The sequence below is a fragment of the Selaginella moellendorffii genome, unplaced genomic scaffold, assembly GCF_000143415.4.
Source record: "Selaginella moellendorffii unplaced genomic scaffold, v1.0 SELMOscaffold_55, whole genome shotgun sequence".
Taxonomy (NCBI): domain Eukaryota; kingdom Viridiplantae; phylum Streptophyta; class Lycopodiopsida; order Selaginellales; family Selaginellaceae; genus Selaginella; species Selaginella moellendorffii.
The window spans coordinates 101,082-121,298 of NW_003314316.1; the positions used below are offsets into that span (position 1 = coordinate 101,082).

Below are 20,217 nucleotides of genomic sequence, written 5' to 3' on the forward strand. Positions count from 1 at the left end.
ATTCCAAAAGATTCTAAGAGCGTTTAATTGGTTAATTGCTGCTTGTAATTTACACTAGAACAAGTTCTTGAGGAGATTTCTCTCTGGATTTCTTCTTCGATCGTCCGCCGCCACGCGATCAGCACAAGAGTCTTCGCGCAGCCCTGTTATACCTGGAAACGTCCGACCTCATGCTCTTGCACGCCTTCTCCAGCTCTCCAACCTTGAAATGGATTTGATCCAGATCGCTGCGGAGGAGCTCGTGTGTTCCAGCGCTTTGATCCGGGATGTCCGACTGCGTTCTTCGGTGGCTTCCACCTCTCGAGCCCCTGTGGTCCGATCTGACGATGCATTCTCGAAGCCGGCCCTGCTGGAACGAGAGAACTTCCAGCACGAACATTGACGGCAGCCTCGGGTTCTTTGCGATGTGCTTGCATGCATCGAGCGAGAGCTTTCCAACATCCAGCACCTGACAAAGCGATAGAACTTCCGCGCTCATTACGTCGGGATGTGCCTGAGTGAAGAAAGAACAGAGATGCTTATTAGCTGTCAAAAGAGAGAACTTAGAGACGTAGATACCTCTAAGTAGGAGTCCACCGCTCGGTAGAGGCCATCGTGAGTCCACCTCGCTGACGCTGGTAGCGCTTGCGCAAGCCTGCGAAACCTGTGTACTTTCAAGCTTGTGTCCGGGGCAATCTCCGCGAGGTAAGTGTCGATCAAGTCTCCGACTCTAATCACTGGCGTCTCCATCACTGCTGCGGCGTCTCCCGGTGGATTTTGCTGCTTGAGACACAGAGCTCCCCTCGAGTCCTGCTCCCGGAAGAAGTACTCCACCAGGCGGATGACCAAGTCGACGTCGAAGAGCGAGCCGGAGCGGGGATACAAAGGCAGCAGGATGCTGTCTAGATTCACGTCGTGTAGCTGCGAGCCGATCATCTTCTCTAGTTGCCGTTTGCACGGTTTGCTGGCGTTGAGGACGGTCGCCACTCTGAGCATGATGAAGAGAGACCGACAGGATGTAGACCCCCGCTCCAAGTGGAAGAAGAGGTTGACAATGGCCTCGAGGACTGCTACGTGAACCTTCTTCGAGCGGTTGTGTAAAGTTTCTTCGCGAGCGGACCTCAGCTTTGCAGAGAAGCCGCTGTAGAGATGGAGAGGGACAGCGGTCTTCAAGTAGTGCATCAAAAACCTGGCCAGGAGCTTGTTGTCCAAGTCGTTGTAGATCAGTGACTTGAGCAGTCTCTCCATCAGGAAAACCGAGAGCGATGAGACATCACTAAACCACCACGTCCGGCTGGGCGGAACCGTCGTTGACAGGGAAGACCTTCGAGAAATGCTGCCGCTGTGAAGCCGGTAAGAGTCTGGAGAGGAGGAGAGCGGGCTCATGTCTTCCAAGCTGCTACAAATCTTCCAGGCGATGGTGTCCGCACACCTCTGGACAATGTGGGTCTTCTCCGCCAGCGGCAGTACGGCGTCGCAACCTTTGAGCACTGTAAGATTGCTATCCCAGTCGTTTCCCAGGTTTTGGAGATGCATCTCGGCCTGTTTAACCAAGTTTCCCCGAGCATAAGCTTCCGTCATTTCTAAAAACTCCCCAACACACCTGAGCACGGAGACGTTGGAGTTGGAGATGGCGATCCGTCCGCCATCGTAGCAGAATCTAGTGGCCAGTTCAAAGGCCTCACCCCCACCTGGAAAGTCGTGAAGAAGTATCCTAGGCAGACCACTGCCATCGCTTCTTAGAGTTACACGCCTAAATATCTTTGAGAGCCGACCAGAGTAAGTAGCGAGAGGTTTCTGTCAAACAAAGAAAAAGAGAAGAGATTCTCAGTAAAACTTCCAAAGAATCACAGAGAAGCCAAAGGCTACCTGGCGTAGAAAGAATGTGTGTTCCTCGTTCACTTGGATTTCCAAGTCGCACGGAGTATAATCCATGACTCTAGGCTCTTTGCAGACGAGACGAAGATCACCGCTCTTCATAGCTAGGCTCTTCAAGTTGGATCATAGAAGACGGGTCCTGTCACCAGATGTTTGTACAAACACTTAGATAGATTAAGAGAAACTTCTTGCAATCCAGTGCGACAAGAAGACAAGAACACACCTCCAAGCACTAGTTCCATGCAATCCCATCGAAAATTCCCACGCCCCGTCGAAAGCAAGCAACAACAGCAAGCATCCAAACCCCTGGATTCACCGAAGACTCTTGATGATGGCTGGCCGCCGTCAGATCTCTGTCACCGAGAGGACGGAGGCGACAGGCACTGTAGCAACGAAATGGATGGAAAAACAAGCATGAAATTCCGAGCGAGGCTTTCCTTGATTCTTGACCCGCATTGGAGAGGGATCGGCCGCTTACCAGCAATCCGGGGCCAAATTCCCAAGCTCGCGCTCCACCGAGCAAAATGCCATGCAAGAAACGCCGATTCCTCCCCGGCGCCTGACAATCTCGAGCTTCGCGCGCGCGAGCTCTCGCGATCCTCTCGCGATCCCCTCGCCCTAACCCTACCGCTCGCCCGGAAGAACGAAATAACGCGGCCACTGCGCGCTCGCAGGAGACGAAGAAGAAGAACCAAACCAACAGTGCACGCGCGATCAAACGAAGAACCCATCACACACGTGGCAAGATTGAAATCGTCGGATTCAGCGCCGGGGAGAATCCAGGCCGCCAATCCTTAAACGGGCGCTAAAGTTTAACGAGGATCCGCGAGTTTTAATGGCGAAGATCTCTCCATAAGAAAAGGCTGGTAAAAAACTAAGGGCGTCGGCTAGCTTGGCAAACATGGTGGTGCATGTGAGGTAAACTTTGGCGTAAAAATCATCTAAACAATGCCATGGATCGCGGCCGTATGATCCATTCTCTGCCACAACGGCATGTGATCCTCTGTCCATAGCCAGATTATTCCTCGCTGTCCTCTGGAATATTTGTTGCGTCGTCACATCGATTACTCGCAAGAAACCGTAATTCCTCCTTTATATGTGTCTGGAACCCTAGAAACTTCCACCTTTCTGAAGAAGAAGTTACTGTCAGTGTTAGTTGGGGTAACAGTGAGTCAAAGGTTTTTAGATTTTTTATCTTGCAAATCTTTGATCCCATTACTGCTGCTGCCACTTTGTGATGAATGGATTGATTGGAACTGGAGGTTTCATGGAGGAGAACTTAGAAGTTCACTGTTTGACCAGTGGAAGTTACTGTTAGTGGTCAGTTCTTCTTTTGGGGTTCTTGTTTTTAAATCTTCTTGTTGCCTTGATTGATCCAAATCCACAGCTCCACTAGTGACATTGATTGGAACCCTGCGACCCCCATCGCCATCTGAATCATATCACGGTGGGCAACGCCTGACTTGCCTTTGTACCAAACAATCTATAAAGTTTTGTAAAGAAAGTGAGAAAAAAGAGAAGACTAGGAGGGCGTGCGTGCCTGATGAAAGTGTCGCGGTACCACTCCATAAAGCATCATTGTGTGTGACAGGAATCGAACCTTACGAGCATCTCCAGGCATATTCACATAGCAAGAAACAAAATGAAGGAATCTTTCATCAAGGAATGCAAAGGATCTTGTCACAAAACTTTGCTGCCAGCATACGAAGCTGTGGAACTGCCAAGGATCTATCCCGTGGGATTTCACTCCACGAAAAAATCTTGGCCAGCAAGAGCTCTTGGTGTGATCGATACCTTGCGAATTTGTTGATCGACATGTATGGCCAGTGTGGGGATATACAGCGAGCGAGGGAGGTTTTCGATAAGATTCCAAATCCAAACCAGTTCTCGTGGACGGCGTTGCTGGGCGCATATTCCCAGAACGGGCATATCCAAGAAGCGAAAGATGCGTTTGATGCTTCGGTGTCGAGAGACAGGGTATCTTGGAACTGTATGCTTTCAGCATATGCCCAAATTGGGCATCTTTCACGAGCTAGAGAAGTCTTTGCGAGAATGTCTTCCCTCGATGTAGTGACATGCAACGCAATGATCACGGCATATTCTCATCACGGTCATATTGAGGAGGCGGTCCACGTGTTTACATCCATGCCGCAGAGAAATGTGGTAACGTGGACGGCTATGATCACCGCAAATGCCGAGGCGAGGGACTTTGCGAGTGCTAGGGCTTTCTTCGATCGAATGCCCCAGTGTGATGTCGCGAGCTGGAACGCGACGATCCAGTGCGCGCAAGAGATTGGAGCGGTGAAAGCGCTCTTCGATCGATCGCCGGGGAAGAGCTGGATCACCTGGACAGCGCTGGCGCTGGCCCACGCGCAACAAGGTAACGATCTCCAGCAATGCCGGGAGGCCTTCTACCGGATGCCGCAGTGGACGCTAGGGTCGAGCAATGCGCTCGTCTCGGCGCTGGCCAGGAGCTCCAATCTGGAAGAATCGAGGCTCGTCTTCCACGCCATGCCCCATCGCGACCAAATCTCTTGGAATTCGCTGCTCCAGGGCTACATCGAGAATGGGCGCGCCCAGGAGGCCATGGCGGAGCTTCTCTCTGGAAGAATGCCTTGCTGGGATGTGGCTGCCTGGAACGCGATGCTCCAAGCATTTGTCCAGTCGGGGGATCTGGATTCTCTGGAGAAACTCTACAATCAAATGCCAGTGAAAGACGTGATCTCCTGGACGGCTATGGTGGTCGCATTCTCAGAAGGAGGAAACATCGATCAAGCCAAACATTTCTTCGATCAAATGATCACCCGGGATCTCGTCGCGTGGAACTCGATGATCAAAGCATTTGCCAACACTGGGCTCTTGTCCGACGCTGTTGGCTTCCTCTACGCGATGCTCCAGGAGGGGATCAAGCCCAACGATCACACTTACAGGGGGATTCTCAGCGGCTGCAGCCACGCCGGGCTCCCGGAGGAATGTCGGATCCATTTCTTGAGCATGGTGGCAGATCACGCCATCGCTCCGGAGCTGGATCACTACTGCTGCGTGGTGGACAGCTTGGGGCGATCCAAGCGCCTCGACTGGGCGGAGGAGCTCGTCCAGAGCATGCCTTACGTTCCCAACGAGGTGGCATGGACGAGCCTCCTTGGTGCTTGTCGAGTGTATGGAGATGCCGAGCTGTTGGAGCGAGTGACCGGGCTCTCGCTGGAGGACGAGAGCGACACTGGGTCCTGGCCGGCTCCATACTTGCTCTTGTCCGATGGCTGGAAGAGTGTTCCAAAGTGATGGGATCAAAGCTTTCCATCATCTCGCGAAGTTCTTCTCCACATTGGCCTCGGCAAATGCGTTGTGAAGAACGACGTAAGGCTGCGACTGTCCAGGATCCCACTCTATTGCCGCTCTTGCAAGCCGGATAGCTCGCTCGATCTCCCCAAATGCCCGGCAAGCATCCAGCAAGCTCGTCCAAGCCACCATATCCGGCACAAACGGCATGGTGTAGAGCAGCTCTTCAGCCCTCTCAATCTGGCGGGCCTTGCCGAGGAGCTGGACGAGGCAAGCGTAGTGTTCCTCGTTGGGAGCCACGAAATAGTCCACGCCCATGGAGACAAAGTGGTCTCGGGCGACTTCTACGAGCCCTGCGTCGCTCAACCCCGCAAGAGTAGCAGTGAAGGTTACCTCATTGGGAGACAATCCCAGGAGCAGCATCGATCTGAGAGAAACCATCGCTAGACTAAAATGCCCGTTTCGAGCATAGGCTGAGACGATTGCAGTCGCGGAAACCACGTCGTGATGCTGCTCGATTTTCTGGATGGATGCTGGATCGTGAATGTCTCCCTGCCTTGCAATCACACCCAAAAGGAGCGTCCAGGAGTGAATCGCGAGCTGTGGCATCCGATCAAAGACAAGCTTCGTCTCGTGAAAATGCCCGTGCGCGGCAAATGCTGAGATGAGCGTTGTCCAAGACTCCAGCCCTCGTTCCGGCATCTGATCAAACACAAACTTTGATTTTCTTGTGCATCCAAGCTGGCCCAAATTCTGGATCATTGCGTTCCAAGCCGGAACATCTCGCGCGGGCATTCGATCAAAGCCCGAGAGCGAAGCATCCAAATGCCCGCTTTGGGCAAGCGCTGTGATCATCGATGACCATGAGACAACATCCCTCTGGAGCATATGATCAAAAGCTCGTTTTGCCCGATCCAGTCGACCGGCCTCGCCATAAGTGAGGATCATTGTGTTGGATGCGAAGAGATCCAGTCGATCGATCGACTCTAGCAGCTCTACCGCTTCTTGGAGCTGCCCGTTCTCGGCCTTGGATCGAGCGAGGCTGTTCCAGGCCTCGATGCTTTTCTCTGGCATCCTGTGGAAGAGATCACCGGCGCGATCGACGAGGCCGTGCCGGCAGTGCGCTGTAACGATAGAGTTCCAGGAGATCATGTCGTGATGAGGCATCCTCGCGAAAATCCTGTTGGATTCGTCGAGAGTGCCGGAGTAGACTGCTAGCATCGTGTTCCAAGTCACCAGATTTCTCTCCGCGATCACTTCCTCGAAGACCTTCCTAGTGCCGACTAGATCCCCGGTCGCGGCACTGGCTGTGACCATCGCGTTCATCGAGAAGAGATTGTGGAGTGGCATCTTGAAAAGGACACCAATGGCGGCAGTGATCAATCCGACGAGAATGTAGCCCTGCGCTAGCGTGTTCCAGCAGAGTGGATCACGCGATGGGATCCTGTCAAAGAGATCCTTGGCCTCCCGCAAATGCCCTTGGTGTGAAGAAGCCACGATGAGCGTCGTCCAAGAGATCACATTGTGCATTGGCATCCTCAAAAACACGCCATAGCCGCCGCCATAGCTGATCGGAGCTGTCGCTTGGAGGATCTGGTTCCAGCTGACGACATCGCGCTGTGGCATCCGGTGGAATGTTGCGGCCGCTCGATCTGGATGCCCGTTTGTGGCGAAGGCCGCGAGGATCATGTTCCAGGAGTAAATATTTGGGGAGGAGATCGACTCAAACACCGCCATAGCCTCCTCGATCTTGCCACAGCGCGCGTACATCTCGACGAGGAGATTGGAGAGGAACCTATCGTGCCTGTGGAGCGTCTGCTGGATTTGGCAGTGAACGATCTTACCCTGGCCGAAATCCCTGTCTCTGGAGCATTGCATGACGGTGCGAGCGAAGGAATCGACGTCGTGATGCCCAGCATCGGCGATCTTGGCAATGGATTTGAAGCAGATCACTCGCGCCCTGGGCGGCCAATCCAAGAGAGAGCTTCTCGACGTGCCGGCCCTTGCCAAGATCATCAAGAACAGCACCAGCTCCGGCGATCTAGCCTGCTGCCGCCGCGCACACGATCAAATCCTCACCAGCGCCCACAGCGGCGTCACATTCCTCCACAATCTCCTCATCGAGATGTATGGCAGCTGCGGCGGATTGGAGGAGGCGGAGGCGGTGTTCTCCGCGATGCGATCGCCAAACACATTCTCCAGGAACAACCTGATCTTCGCCTATGGCAAGAATGGCAAACCCTACGAGGCATGGAAGCTCTTCGTCCAAATGGCCGCCAAGAATGCCCTCTCTTGGGTATCAATCACACGAGCGCTAACGCGGTCTGGGCAACTGGACCTCGCCAAGAAGATGCTCTTAAAGATGCCCCAGCTAAGCACCACTCCCTGTACGGCCATGGTCGTCGCATATGCCCAAAGAGGGCATCTTGTTGGTGCCAGCTCCGTGATGGGCCTCATGGCCGAAAGTGACGCGACGGCGTCCACGGCCATGATAGTGGCGTACGGAGGCGCCGGCAATGTGGACGAGGCGGAGAGGATATTCTTTGCCAGCGCCGCGCAGGATGTGGTATCGTGGACAGCAATGTGCCAAGCATATGCCGAGAACGGGTATCTGGAAGATGCGAGGCGAATCTTCTCGAGCATGCCCCAGCGCAATGTGGTCACTTGGAACGCGCTGATGCAAGCGTGCGTCTCCAATCGCGAGCTGGAATCCGCGAGTGAGTGCTTCGATTCCATGCCGGAGCGCGACGCGGCGTCGTGGAACACGCTCATCGCGGCGTTCGCGCAGCTAGGGTTTCCGGGCGACGCGAGGCGCGCTTTCGATCGGATGCCGCAGCACAGCGTGATCAGCGCGACGTCGATGATCGTCGCGCTGGCGTGGAGCCCGGGGGGATTGAGCGCCGCGATCGCGGAGTTCGACAGGATTCCAGGGCGGGATCTTGTTTCTTGGAACGCCATGGCGCAGGCTCACGCGGCGAGTGGAAATCTTGCCGAGGCCGCGGAGATTTTCGATCGGATGCCGTGGAGGGACGTGACGGCGTGGAATGCCATGACCGAAGCGCTGTCGCAGCACGGGCATCTGGATCGAGCGCGGCGATCCTTCGATGCGATGCCAAATAGGGATGTGATCTCCTGGACCACGATGATCGATGCCTACACGCAGAACGGGCATCCTCGCGAGGCGCTGGAGCTCTTCCACGCGATGCTACTGGAATCCATGCGCCCGAATCAGCTCACATTCCTGTGCGTTCTTGCCGGATGCAGCCATGGCGGATCTCTCGAGCGCGCTCGCCAGTATTTCCATTCGATGCTCCAGGATCACGACATCCAGCCGCGCGTCGAGCACTTCCACTGTCTCATCGATCTTCTCGGTCGATCCGGGAGGGAGCTCCACGACGCCGAGGATCTCATCCGTGAGATGCCGTTCCAGGAGGACGAAATCTCCTGGACGACGCTCCTCGGCGCTTGCCGCGTCCACGGCGATCCATCGCGGGGATCCAAGGCCGCAACGAGGATCGCGCACCTCACCCCGGATCGATCGGCCCCCTACGTTCTTCTCAATCAGGCACAGATGGTCGAGTAGATCGTGAGGAGGAATCGAAATTTCGATCGATCCTTGCGATATGCGAAGGGTTCTTCCAGGGATCGACGCCGAGCTCTCTCTTCTCATCAAATCTTGCGGCGACTCCAAGAACATCGCGAGGGGGAGGGAGATCCACGCGAGAATCGCTGGCTGCGAGCTCCGCCACGATCGATTACTGGCAAATCTCCTGGTGGAGATGTATGGCAAATGCGGCAGTGTCGACGACGCGGAGGGCGTGTTCTTGGCCATCCCCGACCCCAATCCCTACTCTTGGAACATCCTCATCGCGGCCTACGTCCAGAATGGCTGCCTCCGCCGAGCAAGGCGCGCGTTCTTGGAGATGCCCGGCCGTGGCATCGTCTCCTGGAACACCATCGCCAAGGGCTGGGCGGAGAGTGGCAATCTGGCGGAGCTTCTGGGTGTGTTCCACCGGATGCCGCAGTGGAATCCAGTCTCGTGCACTGCGATGGCGATGGCGCACGCGCAAGAGGGCGATCTCTCGGCAACCAAGCAGCTCTTTGATTCGATGGAGCAGCGGGATCTCGCGGCGTGGAACGGGATGATCCAAGCGTATGCCCAGAACGGGCATATCTCCGCGGTGGAGCGTGTCTTCTCCAGGATGCCGGGGTGTGATGCCGTCTCGAAAACGCTGATCGTCAGAGCTTACGGCCTCGCCCAAGATCCTGGGAAAGCGAAGGATGCCTTCGATCAGACCCAGCAGCGCGACGTGATCGCGTGGAATGCCGCGATCCGAGCGTACGCCCAGAGCGGGCATCCGGAGGAAGCTCGAGCGATCTTCGAAGTGATGCCGGCGTGGAATGTGGTCTCCTGGACAGTGATGGTGGTCGCTTACGCCGAGAGCCGCGATCCCGATCGTGCTGAAGAGATCTTTCTGGCGATGCGAGAGGATGATTTGGTGGCGCGCACGTCGATGCTCGCGGTGTATGCCCAACGAGGGGACCCAGAGGTAGCGCACAGGATCTTCGATGGTATGGCGCTGCTCCAGCGCGATGGGATCTGCTGGACGGCGCTCATCCGGGCCTACGTCGAGAATGGTCACCACGATTGGGCGAGAGCGGCGTTCCAGAGAATGCCGCAGTGGGATCTCTCGGCGTGGAATTCGATCCTCCAGTCGTTGATCCAGACGAGCCAGCTCCGCGAGGCTCGAGCGATCTACGAGAGCATGCCGGAGTGGAACATCGTGTCTTCGACGCTGCTCATCGCTGGGTACACCAGATCCGGGGACGTAGCCGAGGCGAAGCTCGCGTTCGATCGGATTTCTCACAGGGATCCAGTCTCCTGGACGACGATGATCCACGCGTATGCCCAGAACGGACACTGCGACGAGGCTTTCGATCTCCAGCGAGCGATGGAGCTCGAGGGTGTTGCTCCCGACGATGCCACCTTCGTGTCGCTGCTCGCCGGGTGTAGCTACTCGGGGCTGCTGGAACGAGGCCGGGGATGCTTCGTGTTGATGCAAGAGACCCGCGGGATCGTCCCCAACAAGGATCACTTCTGCTGCTTGATCGACATGCTCGGGAGGAGCAAGCTGCTGGGCGAGGCGGAGGAGCTCATCCGGAGCTTGCCGTTTGATCCCGACGCTGCGATCTGGGCGTCATTGCTGGGAGGATCGCAGGGCGGTGACCAGCAGGCTGCGAGTGCGGCGAGAGAGGTGTCGGGATTGAAGCCCGAGGACTCGTCAGCGTATGTGATGCTCGCGAACTTGATCGTTTGTGACGATGGATCACTCGATCAGGAGGAGGAGAATGAAGAACTTGCGTGAGAGTTGGAGAACTATTGCTGTGATCTGGTAGTTCTCGGCTACTCCACCTGGAATGAAAGATGAGACGATTGAAAGCCTCGACTCTGCTAGTTGGATTAGATTTCGGATGAAAACGAAGAACTTGCGTAAAAAATTCGCGAGAAAATTTTGGAAAGAACTCACTAGCGCTGTGATGCTCGTAACCTGTGCTTGTTTTCGACGGCGTATCCGAATAGATCCCTGTGACAAACGTGAGAAAACAAAGGAAAGTAAAACGAATGAAGATGTCACGTACATGTATAGCTCTGGTACTAATTGATGGAGAGCTCGGGCTCCACTATCTCGGACTCCACCACCTCGGCCTCCTTGATCTCGGGCTCTTTTTCCTCCTCGAATTTGGACGCTTCTTCTTCGATTTGTGGAGCTGGTGCTGCCTGTTCTTCAACCTCGCCGGGACTGCGACGCTCATCCAGGATTTTTTTTACGTCCTCCAAGCTAGGCGGTTCCCGGAACCTATAATCGGCCTCTCTAGGCTTGTAAGTTACGAACAGGATCCCGCAAGTGATGACCTGCTCGAGCAAATCAAGACAAGCAAAGATTGGACAAGAATGGCGACTTACCGCTACCACGATTCCAATCGCCCAGAGATACTGCAGGATGAATCCCAGCCAGTTCCACTGCGGCCCTTCCCAGAAATCTGGAACCATTCCTGGATCGAAATAATCGTCGTTGGGAAAAGGAGCTGGAGTGGGATTCGACGACGACGAGGATTTCGCTCCGGATTTCTGCTTTGTCATCCGAAATCGCGACCTTGGAGGAAGAATCTGGTTGCTTCACATTCTTACCGGAGGAAGACGGCGACGACGATTCCAATTTCTTGGCCCGGATGAGACTACTCCTCCTGGCGATCGCGACGTGGTTCCTGCTGGGAAGAGGATTTAATCCGCTCCTCCGGTGGAGGAATGGCGATGGCGCGCCGAGAGCGTGGACGCCATGCCGCGATGCCAGCGCCATTGCGCATGGGACGAAAGAAATCTGCCCCAGACGATGATACATCCACAACCACTCGTTTAAATCTTTATTCCGGGCAAAATTCCGGTTCTTTTTCTACAAAAATGGTGACGTGGAGGTAAAGGTGGGGTATGACCAGGGAAAATGCAGGGTATGACGAAGGAAACAGCGAGGGAAGAACAGGGGAGAACAAACGAATCAATTCACGTAGCGGCAGTTCTTCCTGATCTGGCCGCTACTGCCCGTGAGCACCTTGTGGGCGGTGAGCTTCTGGTAGGCGGTGATGTATGTCTGGAAGAATTGGTTCTGGTCCTGGGCGAATTTCGCTACCGCGGTGCTGGTTCTCGAGTCTTGGCCCAGCGCCGCGTCGATGCTGAAGAGCCCGAGCCTGGAGCTCACCTCCTGGTAGTAGCGATTGTCGAATCGCAAGCTGGTGAAATCGTTCATCACCGTGGTGGTGTTGAGAATGAATCGCGGATCCGAGACGGGGCAGCTGATCCGGAGGCGCGCCGCGTAGAAGGGATTGAGGTTGGAATCCAGGGTCGGGTAGAGGCGATTGACGATGTTGAGGCAGTGGCCGACGCCCAGCGTGTGCGCGCCCATGATCGCCACGCTCTCCTCGATGGACATGCCCATGGCGCGGAAGATATCCAGAAATTTGTCGACGCTGATCGTGGGCGGGGGCAGCGCCGCGTCGGCGGCGCGATTGCTCGCGAATGTGGCATCCCTCCGCCCGAGCTGGATGGGGAAATCCGGGCCGCCAGCAATCGCCGCGGCGTCCCGGCCCGCTAGCGCGACGATGTCCGCGCACGAGACCTCTCCGCCGCCGCATTGCGCGTCCACCGCCGCCTTGATCCGATCGATGATCGCGAGCTCCCGGACGCCGAAATTTCGATCGGACGCCATCTCGCTGGTGATGGAGCCCTTGTTGTTGAGCAGGATCGATGCGTCGCAGCCCTGGATGGAAATTGATCGAGGATGTCAGTGGCCAGCTCTCTCGATAAAGTCTATCTAGCTTACCCCGACTTGGCAGTCGTGGAAGGAGAGGCGGAGGAGCGCCGCCCCGGCGGTGGGATCGCCAAAGAGGCTGCTCATGATCGTCGATCTCACCGTGCTCTCCAGCCCCGGGCAAGATTTCTTGTAGAAACCGAACGAGAGCTGGGAGGAGCTCGAGCTTGCGAGTGTCAGGACCATGGCTAGAATCACCCACATTGCGAAATTGGATCCCCAATTCACCGCCATCGCCGTCTCTCGCTCCAATTCGATCAGGTACGTACCGATTGATCTGCTGCAAGGGAGGAATTGGATCTGAGCGAACGCAACCAGGCCTCGATTCGATTGAATGCGCACAAATGCTTCAACCGATCGAGGTACCACGGATTCCTCTTCCTTGCAGGGGAGCAAATTCGAATTGCAGGAAGCTCTCTCAAAGGTCAAGATCGCTAGATCATCGCTCGCTCGATTGCTAGCAGCGAGACTTGGGGATCGTCTCACTACTCATTGGGAGAGAATGCGTGCGTATGAGGAGAGATCCCTGGTTGGTATATGTACAGGGGAGCTCTAGCTCCAAAACATCAATGCTTGACTTGCTAAAGCTGCCACAAAGTTAAAAAAAGGGAGGTAAAAATTGAAGGGGGAGGCAAGAAATTATGCTGTGCTGCTCGGATGATGAATTGTGTGGTGATACTTTTTTTATACCATCCCTACCTTGATTTTTACCATGAGCTCCCTCGAAATGAGCACTTCTAGAAGGGAGAATTTCAAGGGAGAACAAATGCCCTTCTTTGGCATTTCTCTAATGAGAAATTTAGGAGAGTTGCAAAGCTCAAGTACCACGTCCAAAAACTTGGCCTTTTACAAACACTCGTTACAATCTATGGCGGCGTCGACTATTCAGCTCCGGGATGCTCGTCTGCAACTCGCTTAGGAACCTCTATCCGCTTGCTTCAAGAAACTTTGTAGCGCTCTTCATGGCCACCTTGAGCGTCTTGATGATCGCCGGAAGCACACTCTTCCAAATGCCTGCACGTCGCTAGAGCAAAGCAGAACTTCCAGGCACCTCGTCATCCTGGCGACCATGGATTTCTTGGCAGCATCTATCAGCACCAAGATGGCCTCTTTAACGTTTTTGCTTCAGACAAGGCGCTGCTTCGATACCACCGTATAAGGCCACGCCAAGTTGCCAGCCAGGAGCACAGCGTTTTCGAGCCGGCTCGCAGTGCTTCTCTGTACGACACTACAGCGTCGGCATAGTGGCCCTGTCGCTTGAAAAACTGGGGCAAGAGTTCACTTTGTTGAAAAAACTCTTGTATTGCTGGGTAGATGATCGGGCAGAAAGTTGCATCACACCAAGCGCACCTGAGCAGCGTCTGCAAGGAAATAAGCAACGTAAAACCTGTTCAAGAGTGTCCATAAAAAACATGGAAAATGAAAGAGGCTCTAGAATTTATGTACCTGATGATCGTTCCAGACATCAGGTAGACTCCTTCCAGAAGAAGGATCGCCAACTGGAAGGCCGCGAAAGGAAAGGAGAAAGCCAAAGAATGGCGGGACTGTATTCACAGCTTCGATCTTTCTAGAGTTCTTCCGCATTGCTAGAACTGAGACTAACACAAGGAAACCAATACCTTCTTTTCCTATCAGGGTGTCCATCGTCAATCATCACCAGGCCTTCCTGTAGTGGAAAAAGAATTAGAAACAAACGAAAGAATGATCAAACCAACTAAACGTTTTCCCTGATTGGAAACTAGTGAAGAATTCTGAGAGTGTCTCACCTTCATCAATGTTTCCAAAGCATCGATCACTCGACCGGGATGCCACGATAGAGCGCGTTCTACGTCTTCAACCAGAACAAATCCACGGACCTGGAAGTAAAAAAAGAAGAGTATAAGATACGTAGTCTCAAAAGTTTCAATCACCTCTGCGAGTTCTAAGATTTGGTTGTGGTCTTTGTTGAGCTCGGTTGGAACAGAGCGAACGAGTTTCTTTTTGCCGACGGTGAAAACCTCGAAGCCACTTCCGAGTACCTGCAAATAAGCCGTCATGGGACGAATGGTTGACGAGTCTGCAAAATCATCGAAAGATAACCCATCACACTGCAAACAAATAAATGGAAAACAAAAAGAAGAAGAAGCGAACAGAATTGATCCAACGAAGTTTTTTCTGCCCAGGTTTTCTCGTGTTTTCCATACCTTGAGCTTGTCAATCGCCTTGAGACAATCATCGGTAGTGATCGGCTCCCGGGACGTTCGTCTCTTCTTGGATAGCATCGAGCAGAGCTCGTTGAGATCAATTAGTCCTCCATTGTGAGATCGAGTCGCAAGGCAGATCTCTACAATCTGGACACCTGCGAGCTGAGACTCATCAACCAAAAAAAGGGAGAACACGAAGAAAACTTACCAATTTCGTAGTAAAAATCTCCAATTCCTAGAAGCTCGGCCCAGAAGCCTTTGTTGGACGCTAAAGGATCGACCCCGACTTTGGAACACATCTCATGGAACTGAGCCCGGAACGCTGGATTCTTCTTGATATCATGCTAAGAAACAAACCAAAGCAAATACCTTGAATCCCATTCACGCTCACGATTCCACTCCCATACCTTGTGCTTGCGCGCAAATTCTTCTAGCTGCGTCCTAAACGTCGCCAGCTGATCTTTGAGAAGATCTGTCCGGATTCTCGCCACATTCTCGCCAACAGATCGATACTGATCCTGGAATCAACGAAAGCACAGCGTCCGATCCCCACAGCTGAAACAATCGCATACCCTAGCTGCAGCCGCGGAATGCAATCCCGAGATCCCAGGGCGCCTCTTCATCGTCCAAGAAGAAGAGCCCTAAAATCATGGATTTTGAGGTAAATTTCTCTTTTATTCATTTCCAAAGCTATGTAAAGCTATGTTGTTCATAGTAAGTGATAACTGGAGTGGTAAATTGATGCTATGGCCAATTATGTCCCTACCAACCAACTACGCATAAAAGAATGTGATTTTCCATCCTATGGATGAGTTTTTTTTTTTCCAGAAATCTAGAAAACTACAGGGATGTCAAATCAAAATTCGTGGTGGAAGGATTTTCTAGATACGGGGCTTGGGTTTAGCTTTAATTTCTTATCTACCTTGGGATCAATGGGAAGGTTTGCATCTTGTGCATTAATTCTTCCTTCTGGTTTTATAGATTTCAACTCTAACAAAGCAAAGTTTTCTGGGATGAGAAAGAATTGAGTTGTGATACCAACATCAAGAAGTCTTACAATTCACACTGGGAGTTCATAGAGATGATAGAACGTGTTCATAACTGGAAGATCGATGAAGCAACAATTCCAACCTCTCTTTCAGTGGAAGGTGTTGGGAGGGTCGTCGTCATGACTGGGAAACTTAAACCATTCAAATTTCAACGTGATCTCAATATATATCACATACAAAAACATAGCTGGACTGCAATAATAGCGGCTTATCGCATCACGGCATGGAAAGATCGCCGTAGCTGTGCTCTTATATCTCAATGCTGAAGCTTTCCGGGCAATTGTGCGATCTTACTGCAAATCCTGAGGATAAGACTGAGCGCGGTGCTTTTCTGAAGCCCCGCAAACCTCGCAAATCACTAGGTGGTGCTTTCGAATTTAAATCCAGAGCTCTTTTGGCTGAAGCTCACCACCAATAGGTCTTTGCCCGTGAACTCCCTGCCACAGTTCTCAAGCTCCGCAAGTGCTTTGCAAAGATAGCACGCGGCCAAAAGCGACGCTACAGTAAATGCAACAACCATATGGCGTGTGGATACGACATGATCCATGTACATTTGCATACAGGACCTCTTGGATTTGCGGGGCCAGGGTGGATTGCTAGTGGAGATCTTTAATTAAATAGAGGCTTCCCCATGGCCTGGACGGTCAATAGAGTTATCCTCCTATACAAATCCGGGGATCCCTCTGTTGTCACCAGCTACAAAACATTGGATGTGGCCACATTTTTGCAAAGATATTTGCCTGCTTGCTGGAGAAAGAGCTCTCTAGTTGGATGGAAAGGAGTGGGAAGGGTTTCCGGAGGCCTTGTTCTTGTAAAGACCAACTCCTGACACTAAAGAATGGAACCGAGTCCTTTTCCTGGGATATGTGGACTTGCTATCTTTGAACTATATCGGATGGTGCAATTGCAAATCTTTGACAGCCTGCCGATTGAGTCACACATCGGTGTACGCCATCTATCCCCAACTTTGTTCGCCATCTACGTGGATGTTGCAGGGGAAGGTGCTCACTTCTTACCAATTCTCTGGCATGCACCTATATGCGCTGCTCTATGCCGATGATATACTCTTGCCAGCTCCGTCAGCGGCTAAACCTGGGTCTACGTGCTCAATGAGTTCTGTGACGTTCTGCCACACACCCTGGCATCATATCGATGCGATCATATGCTCCTTGTAGAAATGGGACTAAGAACACCCCTGCATCTTCGCATTTGTCGCTTATGCCAAACAGGTCAGGTGGAAGATGTGTTTCATGTTGTTTACGACTGCATGGCCTTTGTATTATTAAGCTCAGGTGAAGAAAGAAAACGATACAAGTCAGCCACACTACCCGGGCAATCGAGATCACCACCTCCTACAGGATTTGAATTTCAAACGCGCATGTAGAGGAGCTTTGATTTCTTACACTCTGCCACAACTTACTACTCAGTGTTGCCAGAAAATCCACCCCATGTCTCTTCTTATGCATAGGAGCTGAGGCACCACTCTTTTATCATGTCATCCTTGTGCTCCTTCACCGTCTTGGCGCGGGGTGCTCGTTGCTTTCTCCAGGAGTTTTGCCGGGCATTTTTTCTCCAGTGCTACCACCCCAAGTAGCGTTGTTATCACAAACTTCTCCACTGCCCCAGCCATTTCCACCACCATCTTCACCGGTGTTCCAGCCTCCGCCACCATTGTTGCCAGTGTTCCAGCCTCCACCGTCGTTGCTGGGTAACTCCACCACCATTGTCGCCAATGACTCGCCCCTTAAGGTGCTCCGGCTGTTTGCAGCTTTCAGATCAAGTTTTGTTATTTGCGAGAATTTTACTACTGAGTCGCTATGATCTTATGTGGTTTGTTGTGGCCTCAAGAACATGTACTGCCAGACAAATCTTAGTACACATGGTAATGTTTAATTGGACTGACTTAAACCTCCACTTACGGGTTGCCAAGTGTACTGCCTCAACGGGCTCGCCACGTGCACGTTAAGGCGGTTCACTGGCACGGGCTCGCCCTACCCGTGAACCAATCATCGTCAGCGTCACCATTTTCCCGGGATTTCTACCGATGCACCATCAACGAAGCTATTATCTGAAAAAAAAAGTCGTTACAAACAGAGAAATCAGGATTTCTCCAGCTACATGGAATTTTGATGGACTTGCCTCAGGCCGTGACTTCTTTAAGCAATGCACGAAGAGCCTAGAGTAACTTTTTCCAATGCGTCCTTCTTGGAGGAGCACCTACAAGAACGCAAGGTTATAAGATGATTCTTCGGTCGAAGAGAAAAGACTGTTTGTTTTGGAACATCGAAGGAGATAACGAGACTTTCGTACCCACAGGAGCGATTTTCCGCGTGGTCTGAATTGTGAACGAAAAGAAATTCCTTGAAAATCATTTACAAGAGAAAGAAGAAGAGAAACATCACCTTTCGCTTATAGACCAGAATCTTCTGGATCCTCTATACATCTCCCTCAAACATCTCGGTCAGCTGCTCTACATTAGCTGAAGGAATCCTATTGCAGCTCCGGATCGTGGGAAGGGTCGTGGTTTTCTCATCCAGCTTTTGTCTTCTCGCTGTTCGATCATCATTGACAGCAGCACTCGAATCGTCAACACCCCGGTCTTCCTATCTCTCTCTACGAACAGATCGTTAGGGCTCCGTTTTCCTTTGAGGATGCATAAGAAGGGAAGCGAGATGGATCGGACAGTGTGGGAGGAGCGTCGCCATGCCCCGGCATATCTAAAATGCGCGATCATATCAGGTCTTAGCGTTGCAGGGAGGCCGATCTTATCTTTGCGTGCATGAGCGCTACAAGATGCCCGGATGGTCGCCTTGAGCATATTCGCAAGGAGCTTGCGAGTGTGCTGTGATTTTTGCGTGAAGGAGCGCTACTAGATGCCAGATTTTGTCCTGCTTCTAGTCGGCAAGAAAGTTGTCGCCGTTGAGCTGCTCGCGGCTCGCTCGCGGATGGATATCTTTGAAGGCATCCCTCCCCGGTCTTTGAGGGCTATAGTCTCGGATCGTCAAACTCTATAGGAGGGTAGTCACGCCACTTTGGATCCGCATTCTCACTCATCTATGCTACCCTCAAGAACTTCGAGGTCGCTGTTATCCTGCACTTCGTTGAGCATGCCCCGAATGGCTCACGCGCTTCGTATGAACGCCTGAAAGTGTAGATTGTGTTCCACGCCGCCTTTGTGACCGTGCCATCAGGATGCCGCTCCCACTTGTAAAACGAGACTCGGTATCCCCGATTGAGCAACACGCCGTAGAGAACGTAGCTCTCTTGATCATCGCCGACCTGTTCAAGCTTCTCGTCTAGTGCAGCATACATGTTATACCATTTGGCGCACAGGAAGAGGATCCCGCCTGGCCGCCTGCCGTCGAATTCGCCACTGAAAAAAGAGCGACTCGCAACGCGCAAGCAGCAAAAGGATTTACCTGTACGACATTAACACCCGGAAAGGAAGCCCGCGGGATCCTTCCATGGATCTGGGAGATGCCTGATGATCCAGCTCTCATCCCCGATAACAATCCGTGGATGCGGCAAGAGCTCCTCAAGCGACAAGAGTGCCATCAACCTCAGTGTAGGATTTTAGGATTGCCAGTTTATTCTATACTGGTAAAGAATCCAGAAAAATTCCACAGCATGCTTGGTGAGCGGGTGATTGATTGACAATTGATTCACAATCCCAGTCGCAGTGATGGCCGATATGATCATCCTTGTCGTCTCTTGCAAATATGGCAACTGTCATTTAATAATTGCTAACAAGTTCTCTTCCATCCATGACAACATTTCAATGGAAGTTTAAACAAGTATGGTGAACATAAGTGTATGCAGAGAACATTCGATGATAAGATAGAAACGATTTTCTTGCTATTTTTTTCTTGTAAACCATGACAAGGATAAGAAAACTATACAGATATTGTGGGATGTGCTCAAGCTGTCTACCTCAAATGCCAATTTCAATTCTTGCTGAAAGTCTAGTTTCCCAGAAGACAAGTTTACATCTTCTTTGACTTTCACTACTTTGCTATAAATTATTAGTGATAAGTAAACCTTGATTACAAATATATTGGAGGAATGTACTCGATTATTAATCAAACCAATGAAATATATCTTCATGAATAATCCAGGAATATACAATGGCCTTTCACCCTAAAAAAGGACTGCCTACAGTCAAATGATTTTCTTGACTTGGACATTGAGCACTTTTACCTGTTAAGAACACCACTGCCAGAATGAGAACATTGCATTCTTCCATATGTATATGGAGCTTGGGTGGATTGCATTGGCCTAGACGTCTTGGCTAGAACTATATCCCTGCAAGCATCACTCTTGACAATTCTAGCTATGTCTGATCTGACATGCCTTATACTTGCACGATCAACATGCTCTTGATCAAGCTCAAAACTCAAAAAAGAAGAAGAAAATGAAAGCTTGACATGAATTAGTTCACATTTGGTTTTCATGGAACTTAGAATTCCATGTGGAGGCCACCTTTTC

General features: G+C 52.1%; 7 protein-coding genes across 11 annotated transcripts; 3 read left to right on the forward strand and 4 right to left on the reverse strand.

Annotated features, from left to right (window-relative positions):
* Positions 1 to 9: 9 nt before the first annotated feature.
* Positions 10 to 2,525, reverse strand: LOC9662082 (root phototropism protein 3). 3 transcript variants are annotated; one of them, XM_002982797.2, is made up of 4 exons: positions 2,336 to 2,525; positions 1,849 to 1,996; positions 559 to 1,776; positions 10 to 493 (listed from the first exon to the last, which is right to left on the reverse strand). In XM_002982797.2, exons 2-4 carry the CDS (start codon positions 1,957 to 1,959, stop codon positions 119 to 121), a joined length of 1,704 nt encoding a protein of 567 aa, XP_002982843.1. In that variant the 5' UTR covers positions 1,960 to 1,996; positions 2,336 to 2,525; the 3' UTR covers positions 10 to 118. The 3 variants fall into 3 exon arrangements, with proteins under 3 accessions (XP_002982843.1, XP_024543750.1, XP_024543749.1); XM_024687982.1 differs by having other exon boundaries at positions 1,849 to 2,021; XM_024687981.1 differs by lacking the exon at positions 2,336 to 2,525 and adding an exon at positions 2,081 to 2,322.
* Positions 2,526 to 3,522: 997 nt separating this feature from the next.
* On the forward strand, positions 3,523 to 5,139 carry LOC112350862 (pentatricopeptide repeat-containing protein At4g02750-like). The gene has a single exon (XM_024687836.1). The coding sequence runs from the start codon at positions 3,523 to 3,525 to the stop codon at positions 5,137 to 5,139; it is 1,617 nt and encodes a 538-aa protein (XP_024543604.1).
* An 18-nt stretch (positions 5,140 to 5,157) lies between these two features.
* Positions 5,158 to 7,014, reverse strand: LOC112350863 (pentatricopeptide repeat-containing protein At2g35030, mitochondrial-like). Its single transcript, XM_024687837.1, has one exon. The coding sequence runs from the start codon at positions 7,012 to 7,014 to the stop codon at positions 5,158 to 5,160; it is 1,857 nt and encodes a 618-aa protein (XP_024543605.1).
* A 55-nt stretch (positions 7,015 to 7,069) lies between these two features.
* On the forward strand, positions 7,070 to 8,719 carry LOC112350864 (pentatricopeptide repeat-containing protein At4g02750-like). The gene has a single exon (XM_024687839.1). The coding sequence runs from the start codon at positions 7,070 to 7,072 to the stop codon at positions 8,717 to 8,719; it is 1,650 nt and encodes a 549-aa protein (XP_024543607.1).
* A 40-nt stretch (positions 8,720 to 8,759) lies between these two features.
* Positions 8,760 to 10,502, forward strand: LOC9662083 (pentatricopeptide repeat-containing protein At4g02750). Its single transcript, XM_024687840.1, has one exon. The coding sequence runs from the start codon at positions 8,760 to 8,762 to the stop codon at positions 10,500 to 10,502; it is 1,743 nt and encodes a 580-aa protein (XP_024543608.1).
* A 73-nt stretch (positions 10,503 to 10,575) lies between these two features.
* LOC9661903 (peroxidase 29) lies at positions 10,576 to 13,086 on the reverse strand. Of its 2 annotated transcripts, XM_024687907.1 has the most exons (5): positions 12,513 to 13,086; positions 11,327 to 12,449; positions 11,102 to 11,266; positions 10,777 to 11,050; positions 10,576 to 10,721 (listed from the first exon to the last, which is right to left on the reverse strand). In XM_024687907.1, exons 1-2 carry the CDS (start codon positions 12,732 to 12,734, stop codon positions 11,691 to 11,693), a joined length of 981 nt encoding a protein of 326 aa, XP_024543675.1. In that variant the 5' UTR covers positions 12,735 to 13,086; the 3' UTR covers positions 10,576 to 10,721; positions 10,777 to 11,050; positions 11,102 to 11,266; positions 11,327 to 11,690. The 2 variants fall into 2 exon arrangements, with proteins under 2 accessions (XP_024543675.1, XP_024543674.1); XM_024687906.1 differs by having other exon boundaries at positions 11,102 to 12,449.
* Positions 13,087 to 13,291: 205 nt separating this feature from the next.
* On the reverse strand, positions 13,292 to 15,316 carry LOC9662085 (vacuolar protein sorting-associated protein 22 homolog 1). Of its 2 annotated transcripts, none has more exons than XM_002982800.2 (8): positions 15,256 to 15,316; positions 15,091 to 15,201; positions 14,892 to 15,027; positions 14,684 to 14,838; positions 14,411 to 14,518; positions 14,267 to 14,356; positions 13,947 to 14,166; positions 13,292 to 13,861 (listed from the first exon to the last, which is right to left on the reverse strand). In XM_002982800.2, exons 1-7 carry the CDS (start codon positions 15,304 to 15,306, stop codon positions 14,068 to 14,070), a joined length of 750 nt encoding a protein of 249 aa, XP_002982846.1. In that variant the 5' UTR covers positions 15,307 to 15,316; the 3' UTR covers positions 13,292 to 13,861; positions 13,947 to 14,067. The 2 variants fall into 2 exon arrangements, with proteins under 2 accessions (XP_002982846.1, XP_024543756.1); XM_024687988.1 differs by having other exon boundaries at positions 13,292 to 13,887.
* Positions 15,317 to 20,217: the final 4,901 nt, after the last annotated feature.